This window comes from Sapajus apella, unplaced genomic scaffold (genome assembly GCF_009761245.1).
Source record: "Sapajus apella isolate SASKATOON/1434 unplaced genomic scaffold, GSC_monkey_1.0 scaffold46, whole genome shotgun sequence".
NCBI classification, from domain to species: domain Eukaryota; kingdom Metazoa; phylum Chordata; class Mammalia; order Primates; family Cebidae; genus Sapajus; species Sapajus apella.
The window spans coordinates 13,082,349-13,102,896 of NW_022436986.1; the positions used below are offsets into that span (position 1 = coordinate 13,082,349).

General features: G+C 43.6%; 1 protein-coding gene across 4 annotated transcripts in view; it reads left to right on the forward strand.

Moving 5' to 3' along the window:
- Nucleotides 1-20,548, forward strand: part of ZNF462 (zinc finger protein 462) — a 152,977-nt gene that overhangs the window by 50,790 nt on the left and 81,639 nt on the right. For 3 of the 4 annotated variants that reach the window (XM_032240276.1, XM_032240278.1, XM_032240277.1), the window contains exons 2-5: nt 10,286-10,535; nt 11,055-16,684; nt 17,446-17,610; nt 19,382-19,485. In XM_032240276.1, coding sequence (XP_032096167.1) covers nt 10,316-10,535; nt 11,055-16,684; nt 17,446-17,610; nt 19,382-19,485 — 6,119 coding nt within the window. In that variant the 5' untranslated portion in view covers nt 10,286-10,315. The remainder of the gene's footprint in view (nt 1-10,285; nt 10,536-11,054; nt 16,685-17,445; nt 17,611-19,381; nt 19,486-20,548) is intronic. The other variant, XM_032240279.1, reaches the window with a different exon arrangement.

Genomic DNA, 20,548 nt, shown 5'->3' on the forward strand with positions numbered 1-20,548 from the left:
CTCAAGTGTAGTCAGGTGATGACTCTAGGTGTCACATCAGTTCAGGGTAGCTTAGCGGTGTTATAAACACATACATAGAACAATGCAGCCAGAGGCAGCTTCTCCATGGATGATGAGGAAAAGGAGGGTGGTCATTTACTTAAAACTCACAGACAAGTAGAGACTTAGAATTGCTTGTGTCCCAGTAGTCTGCTAACCACTGCGATATAGCTTCATTAGCTTCATAAGCACTAGGTTTTGTTTAGTTTTGTTTTTCTGGTCATGGATGCTCTCTGGAATTCCTTAGGTTCTTCAACATTTAGTTCAATTTGGTACCACTGGTTAATTTTCTCCTGGAAAGCAGGCATGCATAGTTAGTACTCATAACACAAATCTCATCAGAGCTTGACCTGTGCCGGGCCCTGGGGATGTAAGAAAAAAAAGAAAGCATTATTTGTCCTCTGAAGAGTGATTTATAGTAGCTTGGGGCCCTGTCACTTTGAAAGAAGATGATTTTACACATTGCAGAGAACATATGCATTGTTTTTCTTAGAAATTTTAGTCAGAGGCCGCATGCTTAAAGACTTACCTTTTTTTTTCGAGACAGAGTCTTGCTCTGTTGCCCAGGCTGAAGTGTGGAGTGCAGTGGCATGATCTTGGCTCACCGCAACCTCTGCCTCCCAGGCTCAAGCAATTCTCTTGCCTCAGCCTCCTGAGTACCTGGGATTACAGGCACCTGCCACCAAGCCTGGCTAATTTTTTTTTCTTCGTATTTTTATTAAGAGACGGGGTTTCACCATGTTGGCCAGGCTTGTCTTAAACTCCTTCCCTCAATTGATTCACCCGCTTTAGCCTCCCAAAGTGGTAGGATTACAGGAGTGAGCCACTGTGCCCAGCTGACTTGACCATTTTTAATGACATTTGTCCCTTACTCACAAAACCCACAGGGTTATCAACTGTGCAAGGGTGGGTGCAAGGGCCGTATCACTAAGAAAGACAGGCCAGTCACATTACTTCACCTTGGATTTTTTTTTTTTTTCTGAAAAGATTTTCGGTAAGATACAAAATTAGAAAAATAAAACTGAAAACTCATGATACCATATAACATGAGGGCTGCTAAGATCATTTAGAACCATAGAATTATAAAATCTTGGACCTGAGAGAGAACTTGTTGATTCTCTAAGGGTCCAGAGACTCCCCAGCCAGGACCCCATAAAGAGCCTCTAAAGACAGATGGGTTATATGCAGAGAATGAAAATAGCTGGAGATCATTTAGACGGAGTTTTCAGTCTCAGCACTATTGACATTTGTGGCCAGATAATTCTTTGTCTTGGGGGCTGTCCTGTGCATTGTAGAATGCTTAGCAGCATCCCTGGCCTCTACCCACTAGATGCCAGGTATGATAACTAAAACTGCCTGCAGATACTACCAAATAGCCCCAGGTTGGGGGGAGTGGGGAATAAAATTACCCCTGGTTGGGACCACTGCTTTAATGATAACACAGGGTTAGTAGAGTAATCTAACACTCATGACCAATCTTTTTTTTGGTTGGTTGGAATCCTGTCATTCAGAAGCTCTAGTTTGTTCATTGTTTCTTCCTTCATTCAACACATATTTCTGAATACCTGTTGAGTACACTGAGTGTTCCCAGGGCGGAAGATCCCAGTGTGAGCCAGACAGACATAGACTCCCTCTTAGGGTGCTTGTGTTCTGGTGGGAAGACAGACCACAAACAAACAAGGGTCATGCCAATAGTGCAGGAAATAAAGTAGTGTATTGTGGTAGTGAGAAACTGTGTGGGTTGGTGTTGTGAGTAGGGGTTTCAATTTTGTAGGGGTTGTGAGTGGTGGCTAACTTTAGATGGAGTTGTCAAGGAAAGCCCCATGGGGAATAGAATCTTTAAGCCTGGGACTTAATTTATAAGAAGGCAATCACATGAAGACTGGCATTTATATGTCTCTGAATAATAAAATGTAAGGGAATGAATTTAATCAGGAAAAAGTCTTACAAAATATGAGAAGAAAATCTTGTAAAACAGGTCCTTTGTACAAAAAGGTTGAATATCATGATCTAATCTCTTCATTTAGCAAAATGATCAAAGTAAGGGCCTCAGAAGACTTGCTCTCAAGGTGAAGATGGCAGGCCGAGACATCATACCTACTGTCACTTTTTGGTTTTAGTGACCTGAGAACAAATTCCTTAATTGGCTGGCTAGGCATTTCTATAGCCTTTTTTTTTTTTTTTTTTAAACAGCTCAGCAGTGAATATGCTAAAAAACCTAACTTTGTTGGACAAAAGTGTGATTTATCATTTGGATTTATGGAATGTGAGGCTTGGCTACTTAACTGAGCACTGTAGTGTTTTCACCTGGTAATAAAGTCTACTGTTGTGTTGGTGGACAAATGTCTGAGCTTTCTGCTTGGTTCTTGGGATGCAGGAATTTTCAGGAATAAACTTACTTGCTGAAAGTAGATTTGATTGGGGATTGTAAGAGAAAAGAAATTTCTTGGCTTTCATTTAAAAAAAAAAATCTAACTTTGGGGTATTTTCCAGTCCCATATAAAAACACATATGATGTTTTTCCTGCTATAAGGTTGCATTAATTTGTTGAAGCAAGGATAGGAAAACTAATGGACCTGAATGGGCCAGTTGGTTAGTTTGATAAGAGAGAAGGACAGCCTTCTAATGGCTTCTGCCTGCAGAAGTCAAAAGGAAGAAAAAAAAAATCACAGTCTCCTTGGGTAGGAGGACTTGAAAGCTTTTGTGGTCTACATAGGCCCAAGCAGTTGTTTGCCTTTTCAGAAAGCAGGCTGTTTAGGACTTTATCTTCACGGGGTAGTTATATTAGAAACCATGGTTTGGAGAAAGACACACAGACAGACAAACATATCCAGGTGCCAGACTTAGGTAATCAGTTTTGTCTGCTGTAAGAAAATAGACTGGAAGGGTTATTACATCAGGGCCTGCCACTGATGGAGGCAGACTCAGAATCATTCTCATCTAAAGGAAGTGAATTGTCTGAATATTTTGAGCAAATGATGAGCACACAAAAGTGAGTAAGTCTCAGAGAGATTAGATTGAGATTTTCCCCAGATAAAAGATGTTATTTCAGCAAAACTTCCTCACACCCTCCACAAGTCAATGACCATACATCATGTTTTTTTCTTTGCATAGTAATAGAAAACAAAGTAAGTTGTTAAAAATGGTTTCTGGATTCATTCGCTCAGTCTGTAGAATTGAGACTTGATATGTTTGGCTGAATCTTGTGAGCCAGGAACACTCTGGGCCACGAAGATAACCCCAAAGGCTCAACTGGCCCCCAGGGAGAGTTCTCAATCCGTGTCTTGGTCTTTCATGATGTGGAAGATGACTTTTCCTGCAGCTTCTGCTTACTCTGCGTCTTAATCAGTTCTGTAATGAAGACCCAACAGCATATCTGCAACTTCCCTTTAATTTTACAATTTTTATAATGAGAGTTCTTGTGTGAAAAGTGTCTGTAGAAACCCAGCCAGCATTCTGAAGAGTCGATAAAGGAGCACCGTGATTTTCTGTCTCTGCTGTTTGGGCAAGGTTTAGCTCTGGAGGAGAGAAATCAGTTATCTCTTGTTCTAAGTACAAGGGCAAGAACGGCTGCAGAGTTTCCAAGGAACTTCCTGGTGAACCCATGACATTTCAGAGAATTCCTCTAGACTTATTATTTCTCACTTACTCATTCTTGGGACAACAAGAATGGGTTCCCATCATTTGAAAGGACATGATGAACTGGAATCTCATTTATCATGGTTGCATTTTGAGAATTTCAGTGAGGGGGAGGCATCTTCATTTTGTTTTGTTTTGTTTCTAAGCCACATCTCAAGAAAATTGTCGAGCCGCTTCTCAGAATTAGAATTATCCAGCACAAGTTCCCCTTTACAGACAATGAAGTCTGAAAGCTACTGAGATATCACCCTGCTTCCTCCCTTTCTTTTGTTGTCCCTTCTCTCCTTTTATCTCCTTATTCAAATCACATGCTTCCTTTTTGAAGGACAGGAGAGCTGGCAGACTGCCTATTGGCCTGTTGGCCTCAATTAGCCTTATATCATTGCAAAGGAATGCATGAATTCTCCAGAAGGTATGTAGTATCTCTTTCTGTATGAGACACTCACTACCTGCTTTCATAACAGGTCACTCAGCCGGAATCACTTCTTATTTACATATCCAACATTTTTAGCCACTTGGATTACCTCCCTAGATGCTCATTTCATTTTAATGATGATCCCAAAGGTATCTGTTAAGAAATAATACTCCAGTGTACTCTGTAGCACTTGAAAACTTTATGCAGGAAAACAAACCTAAAATAAAAAGTAACCTGAAGGCTAGCATCCTTGGCCAGTAGGTGACTGGGTTATTAATCTGCAAATTGCCTGCTTCAGACTTTGTGCTTATTTACAAGGTCCCACAGATGTACCAGGCCAACTGTATACAACAGAGGCCACATGCATTGGCAGGACTTGGTCTCATGGTATTTCCCTGCTACTATTTAAATTCAGTCTCATATTGGGGGTTACATATGTGATTGCAAATTAATCCTTTCTCTTCTGAAAATTTGGTTTTGAAGAACAGCTGTGTCTCCCTTCTGAATTCCTTAATTATTTATCCTCCCTGATATGTTAAACCTTTCATTAGTATGGTGAATTGCCAAGAGTACACAGAACTGCTTAGATCATGTAGCAAACAGTATAAAACATTTGATAGGACATTTGAAGACCACGTGGTGAGCTAGAATCTATAGTAGTACCAGTTGCTGTGGGATTGTTGGAGGTAGTTTGTTGTTGGAAGTTGCTTGTTGGTTTACTTTTCTGGTTTATTTTTTACACTATAACATGGAACTAGTACCTATGTCATTTGTATTTATTCAGAAAAGAACTGATTCTGCCTCAGCTCTTGTTAAATTAGGAGGGCATATGCCCATATATGCATTCAAGTTAAATCAAGTAAGCTAATTACATATATATGTATGTAATTAATTACGCCGGGCGCGGTGGCTCAAGCCTGTAATCCCAGCACTTTGGGAGGCCCAGGCGGGTGGATCATGAGGTCAAGAGATCGAGAACATCCTGGTCAACATGGTGAAACCCCGTCTCTACTAAAAATACAAAAAAAAAATTAGCTGGGCATGGTGGTGTGTGCCTGTAATCCCAGCTACTCAGGAGGCTGAGGCAGGAGAATTGCCTGAACCCAGGAGGCGGAGGTTGCGGTGAGCCGAGATCGCGCCATTGCACTCCAGCCTGGGTAACAAGAGTGAAACTCCGTCTCAGAAAAAAAAAATAATAATAATAATAATAATTATATATATAATTATATATATATATTTATTTGGACATTCTATATTTGCATTTGTAGTTTTGATTCCATAACTACTGTTCCTGAAAGAGATTTCACCTCAACTTTTCATTTTATTACTCTGTGGAAAGATGTTTTAAATGATTATTAAATTATTAGCACTTCCACTTCATCCATAACAAGAGTAAATGATTAGTAGCGACATCGAACTCCCTTTGTGCTAAGAATAGCAACCCAACATTCACAAATTTACTAGTGCCTTTTTTAAAAAAATCATTTTTCATCTTAAGGTCCTGGGGCTTGCAATTAAAAATATTAACTTCTCAATACACATCACAACTCTTTGACCTCAGCATATCAACAGTTTCTGATCTGCAAATACATTTTTTACAGTGATCTTTAGGTTCTGTTTTTCTGTTTTTCTAGCTGAACTATTCCAGAATTTATGTATTTTATTACCTGTCCTTGGATAACTGGTTTTCCATTCATAAGAAAGGAAACTAACAAAAGTTCAAACAGGTGCTAATGAGAACCTTTTATTAGCATTATGATTGAGGAGAACTGGGGAGTTTAGTGTCTTATAAATGAAAGTAGGTTTCTGGAGTGGACAGAGGAAAAGCACCTTATGGTGTTTCTGGTTCTATTTCTCAAAGGCTTTGAAGGTTATAATTAGTTGCTACTGAATCACATGGCTATAGTACTTCACAGCTTTATTTCTGGGCTGCAGTCCTTCAGTCAGAGAACAGGTTAGATCCAGACAAGGCCTATGCCTTTTAATTTGGTCACTTCCTGAAGACAGCTGGGATTTTTACTTGAGGACCACATTTATGTTCCTGGGCCCTCAAACTAAAGAGCAGTGTTTGCCAAGCTGACCTGGACCAAGTGATGGTGGCGGGCCTGTAAGAATGCTGTACAGCGTCAACGCCTCCATGCTCCAGTTACGTCTGAGCAGTAAGTTGGAAGGATGGACGATGAAGCTGTGGTTGGTCTCCTTCCTCCTTCACAGGAGGGAAAATGAACCATAATGGATCCATGGAATTCTGAGCACAGAAAGTAGGTGGCAGGCGGTATAAATTAAAATTGGTGTTCTTAAGATTGAAAATGAGCAGCCTTTGTCCATAATTTATCATTACCCATTTCTGTGTGTATGTTTGAAATCTCCGACATCATCTCTGAATGTTCTTTATATCTTCAAGAGTTTGTCAAACATAAACAATTGGATTTTGAGTTTCCCGTCGAAACCTCACATTTTGAAATCCTCAAGTTATAAATGCAAACTGAACAAACCAGCAACCAATAAGTGGTACTAAAGGCAGCGCATAATTAGGATGGTCTGGGGTTTCATGTTAGGAGGGCCAGTCACATTAGGTGCTAGTTATTTTAGAATGAACCTGTGTTCACCTTGCAGGCATCAATATGGGGGGTGTTTAAAGTCGAGGCGTCTGAAGCCTATGTGACCTTCAAGGGCCTGGAGATACATCTGGGGTAAGAGACAGGTGCTTGTTCGATTTGTAGCTTCATCTCATGACCTTTTGAAATAGGCTGTTTTTAGTTAGTTCAGAAACTTCCTCTTCTACTTTTGATTTTGCTGATTTTGGTAAGAAAGTATATTGCTGATTTCATAATCATGGTATTATTAAATGAAGTAAGTACATAAGAGATCAAAGCTTTTAATTTAAAATCATAACATTATAGCAGATCAGTGACTAGGTTAGCCTCTTAGAGTTGCTGCTCTTTGGGACTGATGAAGCAGTCAAATATGCAGAGCTTATTTCTCACCTTTTTTTCTCAGTTTTGGTTTCTTAGAGGATTACCATCTGCTGGGAAAACATACTGTGGTTGATGAATGGGTCATCCTTATGTCCAGTGTTTTTGTGTCTCTGTCCTTCCCTACTCCCTTCTCCACTTGATCTCATTTTTTGCACATGTGCCCATGCACCGTCTCATAAACACATCAAGTTTCTGTCTCTGTGATTGGGCCATGCCAGCAATTTCTGTCAGCGTCTTCAGGAGAAATGTGTACACAAAGGCAAGATGGCTTTCAAAATAGGCTACATCCTCCTTTCTATACTTGGTACAGACATGAAGTTGAAGGCCATTCACTCTATCTTATGCTGGTTCTCTCAGCGGCTTGGAGATTAACCTCTTCTAAGGCTCTGAGCTATTTTTGAGTCAGAGACTGCAACAACATGAAAGCTAGAACCCATTAGGAAATCACTTTCATCATCTCTTCTTTTTCCAAATCAGTGGCTCTTTTTCTGATCTCATAACCCTTTAATCTCCTTTGTAGCAGAACAAGGAGATTGTTAGTTTGTGTTTGTGTCCAGTGAAGTTAGCATCCTTGATAATAGCTTCAGAAGGTATCGAGAAATATTAGATATTAGAGAACTGCATAGAGAGATGAATTTCATCTCTAGGTGGATGACTTAATGCCGAAGGTGCCCTGCTTGCCTTCTGCAGAACCGTAACTTTTGTTGATGTTGTGCAAATCAGGCTCAAACTTTCCAAAAGACACACAGCAGAAAGCCTTTTGTTGCATTATTTCTAAAGGCTTGAAGTTTTGAAGGGAAGAGATTTTGTTTTCCTCTCTGCTACACAATGGAGCTTTCAGAGAACCTCCTTTAAAAGGAATAGCTACAGCCTTTGTGTTGAAGGGTGTGTCTGTTGGCAGGGTCTGCTGATGCAGACAGACTGGCTGGTGATTAACAAAGGTCATTAGACTTTGGAATCTGGCAAGCAGAGTCGGATGGTATGTCTTCTGTGTATGGAAGGACGACTCCCAAGAAGCCAAGGCGTTCTGGAGGTCCCCCCACTGTACCCCTAAATCCTGGTGTAGAACAGGATCTGGCCCAGGGTCATCCTGCTCTGACCAGAGCTCTGCTGGGACTAACGAACCAGCATATCAATCATGGAATAAAAGAACCTTTGGAGATCTTGGTGAATGACATTTGAGGAGGAGAAAGGTGCTGCTTTTCAGAGAGAAATGAAAACAGTTAATTCTTTGTTGGGAAGAGAAGAGCATAGGAGGAGCCCAGCCTGCTCTTCTAGCATTCATTTCTGGTTGTTAGCCTAGCAGAATCCAGGAGAAGCCATGTTGTGCACGGAGGAGAAGCTCTGAGCTAAAATGGCTGCCCCTAAAGCTCAGAGGACTAGGGCAGCTTAGTGAGTCTTAGAGCTTCAGTGACGCAGGAGCTCATATCTCTTGAAAGTGTGATAAACACATTCAGCAGAGCTGTGGCTTGTTTGGCTGAGATGAAAGGACTAAGCTTGGGGGATGGGGAGTGCACACTGGATGATCTGCTTTTTTCTGTGAAGTGTTCTAAATGCAGGAGTTGTCTGCACCATGGAAAAATTTGTTTTCAGGTCTAATGGACTGTGCGAAAGGAGAAGTGGGGTGGGGCCTTAGTGACTGCTGTAATTTGATCCAGAGCTGATAGCAACCTCTTCCACACAATTTGGGTTGGTGCTTAGACATAAAATCTTGTGTATCTGGAATATTGAGACTTAGCTGAAAAGAGTCTGGTTCACAGTTCAATGTTTATTGAAAAAGAATAAATTGCTGGGTGAAAGAAGAGGAGGTAAATATCTGCGGCTCACTCTGCAAGCTCAGTCTGTCCAGAACTGGACTTGCCAGAAGTTATTTTAGCAGGCGATCAGGAGGAACATTCTTTGATAGAAAATCCTTGTGTGATGACTCCTTTCACTACATTGACATATTATTACTGGACTTTTTTCTTCCTACAGAAAGAGTTTATCTTTTACAGTAAAATTATAGAGTATTACATCATAAAATACGTGGGCTACAGCATTAGTTCTTGGACATCTGGTTCTAGATTATAGTGACTCAGTAGAGTTTGTGATGATCTTAATGAAGTAACTTACTCATTAAGATAATAACAGTGTATCTCAACTTAGGATATGCATTAAGATAGGAAGGACTCCACCTTTCTAATATATGCTTGACTTCTTAATGATTGGACTCTCCATTCAGTTAGTATGAAGATTTCTATATATTTCATTCATACAGTAAATAGCAGATGAAGGTAGCTGGGCAAGTTTTGATTTATTCCACAGGAGGTTCACAGCTTTTTGCATCCAGGTATATACTTCATGTTTGTAAAGGAAAGAAGTGGAAAAAGAAAAAGTCATGTCTTAGAAGCCCCTCTTCAAAAATGCAAGTTTCTGTTGCCTTAATTCAAATTGAGGTGCCAAGGTGCAACTTTTAAACAGAAACTGGATTGTCATCCAAAGTTGGTTGTTTGAAAACCTCATGAGAAATATTTTATGACCTAATTAGATTGAAGAAGCTGTTAGGTTATAATTGGTAGGTCGTAAAAGATCAAATAGTCATTTAGTTCATGGAAAAAAAAAAAAAAACCCACAACTAAACTATTTGGAGAAGGAAGGAAAGAGAGGTACACCCCAATATCAGCAAAGTTATTAAAATAAGAAAAGCTACAGTAAAAACACTCTACCTCCACTCACAAGATTAAATGCTACATTGGTGATAAAACACCAAGGTAATAATATTAAATAAACAGCTAATGAAGGTTGAAATTTTCCCTTTCTTCTCTGTGGACATCCTCTTTACTTTTGAGATAGTTCCAGTTTAAAAAGAAAATGAGTCCAGGGCAGAACCAAAGCCAATATTAAGTTACCAAGAAATTTGGATTCAGTGGAGAAACTCAGAAACTTCTAAAACTTTTGAAGTATTAAGCGTTTCCTTGACAAATGGCATTGGAAGATATATCAAGCAAGAAAATGTTTATCTGGTTTTTTTCCTTCTTTGAAGTTACGAAGTCAAGGACACCGTCTCCATTATGTCTGATTGCCTGTCTTTAGCCAGTGTTCCAACTGGAAAAGTCCAGTAAGAGAAATCTACTGATACTGGAATGTTTTCCCATTAATGGATATATAGCTCCATCAGCTCGAGGTGTGTGATTAGTGCATCCCTTAAGATGTGTTGTTCTGACTTCTGCCACAGGTTCCTAATGTGAGAGGGTAGACCCAGATCATGGAGGTGCTTCAGTGTGATGGCTGTGATTTCAGAGCCCCGTCTTATGAAGATCTCAAGGCACACATTCAGGATGTCCACACGGCATTTCTGCAGCCAACTGATGTTGCTGAGGACAATGCGAATGAGCCACGATCCGGGTCCATGAATGCCAGTAATCAAACAGAGGTGGAATTTTCTTCTATAAAGGATGAATTTGCCATTGCAGAAGATTTATCAGGTAAATCTATACTAAACTCAGCATGTCCAATGTATTTTAATTGCTTTTGTTTCCCTTTAGCCTATAGCCATGGTTCTTAATAGCTTCTTGTGCTTTGCTAGCCATTTTTGTGATTTGGGCATCCTGTATCTCTTCTTGAGTATTTTAGGTGGTTATCCTTTCAAAAGCTTCCTTATATATCCTACCTTTTAATTTTGAGAACAGTAATAGCTTGGAAAATTCTAGAAAAAGTACTAAAATTTATGAAACTTGTATTTTTGTAGCTGTATGGCTTATTATGGAGATGAGGAGGATACCTAAAGCTGTGCATTGCATCTTTATCCATGAGAAGGTGCAATACATGTAGGTTCGTTGATGCTTCACAAATACTCTTCCGGGCTTCATCTTGAGACTTCGGGCCTTTTGCGTGTGATGTTTAGTAACAAAGAATAATTGGATGGTACTGATTTGCATGATTGAATGTCTTAATTCTCTTTTGCTTTGTTTACACCTCTCACTTTCCTTATGCTTTTTCTTTAGGTCAAAATGCAACTGCATTGGGGACTGGAAGTTACTATAGCCACAGTCCAGGATATTATGGTCAGCATATTGCCGCTAATCCCAAACCAACAAACAAGTTTTTTCAATGCAAGTTCTGTGTACGCTACTTCAGGTCAAAAAACCTCCTCATAGAACACACTAGAAAGGTCCATGGAGCTCAAGCTGAAGGGAGTTCGGCAGGACCCCCTGTCCCAGGATCCTTAAATTATAACATCATGATGCACGAGGGTTTCGGAAAGGTCTTCTCTTGCCAGTTTTGCACATACAAGTCACCAAGAAGGGCAAGAATAATTAAGCATCAGAAGATGTATCACAAAAACAATTTGAAGGAGACCAGTGCTGCCCCACCTGCTCCTGCTCCAATGCCAGACCCTGTGGTTCCGCCCATATCCCTGCAGGACCCCTGCAAGGAACTGCCAGCAGAAGTTGTGGAGCGCAGCATCTTAGAGTCTATGGTCAAGCCTTTGACCAAATCTCGAGGCAACTTTTGTTGTGAGTGGTGCAGCTACCAGACCCCCCGCCGAGAACGCTGGTGTGACCACATGATGAAGAAACACCGCAGTATGGTCAAGATCCTTTCCAGTCTCAGACAGCAACAAGAAGGGACTAATCTACCTGATGTGCCGAACAAGAATTCCCCCAGCCCCACTTCCAACTCCACCTATCTGACCATGAATGCTGCAAGCCGGGAGATACCCAATACTACCGTCTCCAACTTCAGGGGCTCCGTAGGCAACTCCATCATGAGACCCAATTCTTCTTCAGCTTCCAAGTTTTCTCCCATGTCTTACCCTCAGATGAAGCCGAAGTCACCTCACAATTCTGGTCTAGTTAACTTGGCAGAGAGATCCCGTTATGGAATGACTGACATGACCAATTCTTCTGCTGACCTAGAAACTAACAGCATGCTAAATGACTCCAGTTCTGATGAAGAGTTAAATGAAATAGACAGTGAGAATGGTTTAAATGCTATGGATCACCAGACATCAGGTCTGTCTGCAGAGCAGCTGATGGGCTCAGATGGCAACAAATTATTGGAGACCAAGGGGATTCCATTTAGAAGATTCATGAATAGGTTCCAGTGCCCCTTTTGTCCTTTCCTCACCATGCATCGACGTAGCATCTCCCGTCACATAGAAAACATCCACTTATCTGGAAAGACAGCTGTCTACAAATGTGACGAATGTCCGTTTACTTGCAAGAGCTCATTGAAACTTGGGGCTCACAAACAGTGTCACACGGGTACATCAGATTGGGATGCTGTGAATTCCCAGAGTGAAAGCATTTCTTCCTCACTGAATGAAGGTGTGGTGTCTTACGAGAGCTCAAGCATCAATGGTAGAAAGTCAGGTGTCATGTTGGATCCCTTGCAGCAACAACAGCCACCGCAACCACCACCCCCGCCACCGCCACCACCACCATCACAGCCACAACCACTGCAGCAGCCACAGCCACCACAGCTGCAGCCACCACATCAGGTGCCACCCCCGCCACAAACACAGCCACCACCAACGCAGCAGCCACAGCCACCCACACAAGCTGCACCTCTGCACCCTTACAAATGCACCATGTGTAATTACTCCACCACGACTCTGAAAGGGCTAAGAGTCCATCAGCAGCATAAACATTCATTCTGTGACAACTTGCCAAAATTCGAGGGGCAGCCCTCGAGCCTACCATTGGAAAATGAGACAGACAGCCACCCCTCTTCCAGCAACACTGTGAAGAAAAGTCAGACCTCAATTCTTGGGTTGTCCTCCAAGAACAATTTTGTAGCTAAGGCCTCTAGGAAGCTCGCCAATGACTTTCCTCTAGATTTGTCGCCTGTGAAGAAGAGAACCAGAATTGACGAGATAGCAAGCAACCTTCAGAGCAAAATTAACCAAACCAAACAGCAGGAAGATGCAGTGATCAACGTTGAGGATGATGAAGAGGAAGAGGAAGACAACGAAGTAGAGATAGAGGTTGAGTTGGACAGGGAGGAAGAGCCGACAGAACCCATTATAGAGGTTCCCACTTCCTTTTCTGCCCAACAGATATGGGCAAGAGATACCAGTGAGTCCCAGAAGGAACTCAACTTCAGAAGCATCACCCACGATTACAACGCAACCAATGGGGCTGAGATTGAGCTCACCCTTTCTGAAGATGAAGAGGATTATTACGGCTCCTCAACAAACATGAAAGATCACCAAGTTTCCAATACTGCTCTGCTGAATACCCAAACTCCCATCTATGGGACCGAGCACAATAATGAAAACACAGACTTTGGTGACTCTGGAAGGCTTTACTATTGTAAACACTGTGACTTTAACAACAAATCTGCCCGGAGTGTTAGCACCCACTACCAACGAATGCATCCATACATTAAATTCAGCTTTAGGTACATCTTGGACCCCAATGATCACAGTGCGGTGTACAGGTGCCTGGAATGCTACATTGATTACACCAACTTTGAAGATCTCCAGCAGCATTACGGCGAGCACCACCCAGAAGCCATGAATGTACTCAACTTTGATCACTCAGACCTGATCTACCGGTGTCGGTTTTGTTCATACACGAGCCCGAATGTTAGAAGCCTGATGCCACATTACCAAAGAATGCATCCCACGGTGAAGATCAACAACGCGATGATATTTTCCAGCTATGTCGTGGAGCAGCAGGAAGGCCTGAATACGGAATCCCAGACCCTGAGGGAGATTCTGAATTCAGCTCCCAAGAACATGGCGACTTCCACGCCCGTGGCTCGTGGTGGTGGTTTGCCAGCTGCGTTCAACAAAAACACTCCTTCCAAGACCTTTAGTCCTGAATGTGAAAATCAGAAGGACCCTTTGGTCAACACTGTTGTTGTTTATGATTGTGATGTTTGTTCGTTTGCAAGCCCCAACATGCATTCTGTCTTGGTTCATTATCAGAAGAAACACCCCGAAGAAAAGGCTTCCTACTTTAGGATCCAGAAAACTATGCGAATGGTGTCTGTGGACAGGGGCTCTGCCCTTTCTCAATTATCATTTGAGGTGGGTGCTCCAATGTCTCCCAAAATGTCCAACATGGGTTCCCCACCCCCCCCACAACCCCCGCCACCAGACCTCAGTACTGAGCTTTACTACTGCAAACACTGTTCCTACAGCAATCGGTCAGTTGTGGGAGTGCTTGTCCACTACCAGAAAAGACACCCAGAAATAAAGGTTACTGCCAAATATATCAGACAGGCTCCTCCCACAGCTGCAATGATGAGAGGGGTCGAAGGGCCCCAAGGCTCCCCCCGGCCACCCGCCCCCATGCAACAGCTGAACCGAAGCAGCTCTGAGAGAGATGGCCCTCCTGTGGAGAATGAGATGTTCTTTTGCCAGCACTGTGATTACGGGAACCGGACGGTCAAAGGGGTACTCATTCATTATCAGAAGAAGCATCGAGACTTCAAGGCCAATGCAGATGTGATCCGGCAGCATACGGCCACCATTCGAAGCCTCTGTGACCGAAACCAGAAGAAGCCTGCCAGCTGCGTGCTTGTCTCCCCGTCTAACCTGGAGCGGGACAAAACGAAACTCCGAGCACTCAAATGTAGGCAGTGCTCATATACCTCCCCCTACTTCTATGCACTGAGGAAGCATATCAAGAAAGACCATCCTGCCCTGAAAGCCACAGTCACGTCCATCATGCGATGGGCATTTCTAGATGGCTTGATAGAAGCTGGCTACCACTGCGAGTGGTGCATCTACTCCCATACGGAGCCCAGTGGTTTGCTCCTGCATTACCAACGGAGGCATCCAGAACACTATGTTGATTACACCTACATGGCTACTAAACTCTGGGCTGGGCCAGATCCATCCCCTCCCTCTCTCGCAATGCCAGCTGAAGCCAAAACTTACAGATGCAGGGACTGTGTTTTTGAAGCTGTCTCCATCTGGGACATCACCAATCACTACCAAGCATTCCACCCCTGGGCCATGAATGGTGATGAGTCAGTGCTGCTGGACATCATCAAGGAGAAAGATGCTGTGGAGAAGCCCATTCTTTCATCCGAAGAGTTGGCAGGTCCTGTGAATTGTGAAAACAGTATACCCACCCCTCTCCCAGAGCAGGAAGCTGAATGTCCAGAGGATGCAAGACTTTCCCCAGAGAAAAGCCTGCAACTAGCTTCAGCCAACCCTGCCATATCTTCCACCCCATACCAGTGCACGGTATGCCAATCTGAGTATAACAACTTGCACGGTCTTCTCACCCACTATGGGAAGAAGCACCCTGGCATGAAAGTGAAGGCTGCTGACTTTGCCCAGGACATTGACATCAACCCAGGTGCCGTCTACAAATGCAGGCATTGCCCATACATCAACACCCGCATCCATGGCGTCCTGACCCACTACCAGAAGCGACACCCGTCCATCAAGGTGACTGCTGAGGACTTTGTACATGATGTAGAGCAGTCTGCTGACATATCCCAGAATGACGTGGAGGAGACGAGCAGGATCTTCAAGCAAGGGTATGGCGCCTACCGGTGCAAACTGTGTCCGTACACACACGGCACTTTGGAGAAACTCAAAATCCACTACGAGAAGTATCACAATCAGCCTGAATTTGATGTCTTTTCCCAGTCGCCCCCGAAGCTGCCAGTCCCCCTTGAGCCCGAGATGACCACTGAAGTGAGCCCCTCCCAAGTCTCCATCACTGAGGAGGAGGTGGGAGAGGAGCCCGTGTCCACTTCTCACTTCTCTACCTCCCACCTGGTCTCCCACACTGTGTTCCGGTGCCAGCTCTGCAAGTACTTCTGCTCCACGAGGAAGGGGATTGCCAGGCACTACCGCATCAAGCACAATAATGTCCGAGCCCAGCCAGAAGGCAAGAACAACCTCTTCAAGTGCGCCCTGTGTGCCTACACCAACCCCATCCGCAAAGGTCTAGCAGCCCACTACCAGAAGCGCCACGACATCGATGCGTATTACACCCACTGCCTGGCAGCCTCCAGGACCATCAGTGACAAGCCCAACAAGGTGATCATCCCATCTCCACCCAAGGATGACTCCCCTCAGCTGAGTGAGGAACTTCGGCGGGCAGTGGAGAAGAAAAAGTGCTCCCTGTGTTCTTTCCAGTCGTTCAGCAAGAAGGGCATCGTGTCCCATTACATGAAGCGCCACCCAGGGGTGTTCCCAAAGAAGCAGCATGCCAGCAAGTTGGGGGGCTACTTCACGGCCGTCTATGCAGATGAGCATGAGAAGCCCACGCTGATGGAAGAAGAGGAGAGAGGCAGCTTTGAGAAAGCTGAGGTGGAGGGTGAAGCTCAGGAAATCGAGTGGCTCCCTTTCCGTTGCATCAAATGCTTCAAGCTGTCCTTTAGCACTGCAGAGCTGCTGTGCATGCATTACACTGACCACCACAGTCGGGACCTAAAGAGGGACTTCATCATTCTGGGCAACGGCCCCCGCTTGCAGAACTCCACCTACCAGTGTAAGCACTGTGATAGCAAACTGCAAAGCACAGCCGAGCTGACCTCACACTTGAACATTCACAATGAGGAATTCCAGAAGCGTGCCAAACGTCAGGAGAGGAGGAAACAGCTTTTGAGCAAGCAGAAATATGCAGATGGTGCTTTTGCAGATTTCAAACAAGAGAGGGTAAGGATATGTTTTGATTTCCCTTCCCCCAGGAGGCCTCTCATCACTGGTGCCCACATGCACTTCTTCGTTGCCAGCCAAACTGCTGCAGGCTTCCTAGTGACTTAGCTTGCCAGAGAGCTCAATAAGTCAATTAAACATTTCGAGCTTGATTATCTCCCATTCTGTGCTCACCCCTCTCCTTGGTCCCGTTCCCCTCCCTCCTTCCCTTTCACTCCGCCCATGGCTCCTCAGGGGAGGTTTGGGGTGGTTTCTATGTATGTCTTTCTGCCAAGTAGCTTTATCTGAAGCCTAGTTTTACAACACTCGCTCTTTCCTAAGGTAGTGTGGGCTGTCTCTTGGTACCATTAGCACTTCTCAGCCATGTCTTGGTCTTCAGTGTTTGCTACATGAACCTAACGTCTCCAGGAGTAGATTTTATTTTATCAAGAAGTTCATTAATGGCACAGCTATGCAACGTTGCACCTGCCTAGTTGAAACTGGCTTGAAAACCAGATAACTTAGTGGCAGTGACGATGAGCTTCTGCACAGAAATCTTCTCTACTCACAAGCCGTAATGCATTTGTTCCAAAGACTTTGCATAGTAGGCAGTGTGCCATGGTGCTGACAAATATGTTATATAAAAATACTCGCCTATATCTCCCTTGGTTTTTAACCTGCTAATCTGCTTTAAAATAAAATATGTTGGTAAACTGCAAGAATAAATTCCAACGACTGAGGGAGGGCTCGGAGTACTGATGGCTACCACTGTATTTTACCAGCCTTTTGGTCACTTAGAAGAGGTGCCAAAGATCAAGGAGAGGAAAGTGGTGGGCTACAAATGTAAATTCTGTGTGGAAGTGCACCCAACGCTCCGAGCCATCTGCAATCACCTCCGAAAGCACGTCCAGTATGGCAATGTCCCAGCTGTGTCAGCTGCTGTGAAGGTGAGAACTGGAAGGTCTGGATGAGCATTCTTGTGTGTGAGCAATTCAAGTTACTTATTAACCCCATTGCCCAAAGCAGCTCAGGAAAGAGCATCTCAGAATGCGGACATTCCTGAATTATGCTTGGATTGGTTTGGCTTGTTTTGATTTCTTTGCAGGTTGGACCTTCCTCATCTTTCTGTACAGGGGAAGGTTGAGTTTCGATCTGGTTTCCTTCCACGCGGATAGTTTGGTGGCAACAGAACGTCCACGATTCTCCGTCTAGGAGGCTTCGGGTCGTCCTTCTATTCTGCGTTTAGTGCCATTAGGTCTTCGTTCTTCCAAGTTGCCTGAGCTCTTAAGAGGAATCAAGTGGGTTCTGTTCCCATCTCCTGCTCCTCCCACTTCCTGACTTCTTACTGTTCTCATCTGGCTGAGGATGCAGAGAGCCTGGGAGAATCTCTTTGTCTTCTTATCCTGGGTCCTCCGGAGACTGCAAGAGACATTAAATATAAAACTAAAAGCATTTAAGCCGCAATTGACCCCGAAAGCCCTTTGACCTGGTTTGTCTCCTCCGTCACCTCTCCCGTATGATGCTGACAAGTGTCTTCCCTTTTCCCCCTGACTTTTATTAGGCCACCTGTTTTGAACATCATAATCCTAATAGCAGCCACCACGTCAACAGCCAAGCCACCATCCCCGTCTTCCAGGATATTGCTAAGCCCTATTATTTATTAAAACAGAAGTCATTTCAGGGTTATGCCCTTTCTCTGTGGGTACATGCGAATATATTTTTGTCATCTGCCCTTCTTGAGCTTACATAGTATTTTGCCAATTTAACGTGAAGATAAAGCCTCTACTTTTCTTCATTGAAGACTGAAGCGTTCTGTCTTTTGGCAGCACGGTGGTAACGCAGGGATAGCAGCAGTCAGCTTCTTTCATACACCACTGTGGTGTGTCCCAGGCTTGTTTCCTGGGATCATGTGAGAGAGACAGAAGGGCTTTTCCTGTGTAATCAGTAATCCAAGGAGCTATCTGAAAAAAACAGGTGACTTAAAACTAGGCTGCTCCTTAATTTTTTGAATTGATTATGCAGCAGTCTCCAGTCATAGGGTGAAGTCACCATCTACAGGGTAAGGGGCAGAAAGCAAGATCTTTTGCTTTATTTCCATTCCAGATAATGGCCCAAGGCTCCTCAGTGACCACACGACTTTGCTTTTCTTTCTCTTCCTTTCTTTCCCTCTTTTTCTGTGAGCCACAACCCTATCCCAACTTTATGTCAGCTTAGATGGGATTGTAGGTGGAATTTTCTTTTAAGATGGGGAAGAAGTGAGTAAACTCTCTTCAGAGTGGGAGAGCCCCTTGTTCACATTTCCCAAACAGTAGCAACCTGTGTCCAGATATGTTATCCTAAAATCACCTCCACTGCATGAAGAATGACAGTTGGGCTTGCTCTCCCTCTAGGGGTAGCCAGAGAGGCAGGGGAGGAAGCTTTGACAAGAAACACTGTTGAGTTTGGGAGAATGAAGGGAGAAAAAGAAAACTGGGGGCAATGATGATGGATATTTATTTTGTTGGTGGGGCATGTGTGTGTGTGTGGTTCTCTTAGCAGGAGGCGGATGACCCTGCCCACTTGTTCCTGGATGGATTGGAAGCAGCCAAAGACGCCAGTGGCGCCCTGGTGGGCCGGGTGGATGGTGAACACTGCTTGCTTGATGGAATGTTGGAGGATGAAACCCGGCCGGGGGGATACCATTGCAGTCAATGTGACAGAGTCCTGATGTCCATGCAGGGGCTGCGTTCTCATGAGAGGAGCCACCTGGCCCTGGCCATGTTTACCCGCGAGGACAAGTACAGCTGCCAGTATTGCTCCTTTGTTTCTGCTTTCAGGCACAAGTAAGTGCTATTGAGGGGGTCACTAGCGGTTACTGGGAGAAGATGTCATAGTGGAAGGCAGTAAGCTAAAGCAGAAGCTTGGATGAGTAAGAAGGCCCCACTCATGGTTCACACCTACTGCTGTGTTGTTACCTGGAGCCTCAGTCACCACATCTGTAAAATGGGGCTGAGGACAGGAGATTGATTGGATGGCGTTAGATTTGGCAAATGGAGGCATTTTAAAAATGAGATTTGGAGGAATTTTATGATTTGCCCAAAGGAAAATGCAGCTATGGACAGTAGATGAGTCTCCTGATTCATCTGTCAAACATTCAGCCAAAATCTAATCATTGCTTGAGGAAGTAAAGTCCATTTGGAAAACTGAATTGCTAAAGAGGTAAAATTAGGACTATGAACCCATGTGACCAAAGAAACATTGCTTGCAATTTTTCAGAAGACCTTGAAAGGTAAGGAAGTTCGTGGGTTCCAAAGATTTGCTTAACATAAAGGGTGATTGAGGAGAGGGGGCTTCCCATTACTCATCGCAGCTTTGAAAGTGTAAATTTGGAATAGGTGCGTAAGGCTTTTTGGGGCCTTGGAAAGGGGTGGTTTTAAGAACTTTTTGTTGCCTTTCTCTTTCAGCTGTGTAAAAGAGAGATAAATATTCAATAATGCATTTGGACAGTCTTGGATAAAGGTGACTAAGACTGACATGCTTTTTTTAAAAAAATTTTTTAATGAGTAAATGATCAGAATGTTTGCTTCTTACAAAACATAAAGGGCCAGTTAGTGGTTGTCAAACAGAAGAAGGAGGTGGTGTTTTCACAGGGTTACGATGGATTGTAAACACTTTATTATTATATGGAGCCTAGTATCTAATCTTTGTCATTAGATGCATACATTGGCATAAAACTTGTAGGGTTCTCTTCAATTCATGAAGTATTTATTGAATAGCATCTATCACAATGTCTGACACACAGTGGAACTTCAGTAAATAATTGTGAATAATTGAATGTATCCTGTCTTAGGTACTGTGCTTTTAAGAAATATAAAGACACAGGCCATGGTCTGTCACCTAAGGGAA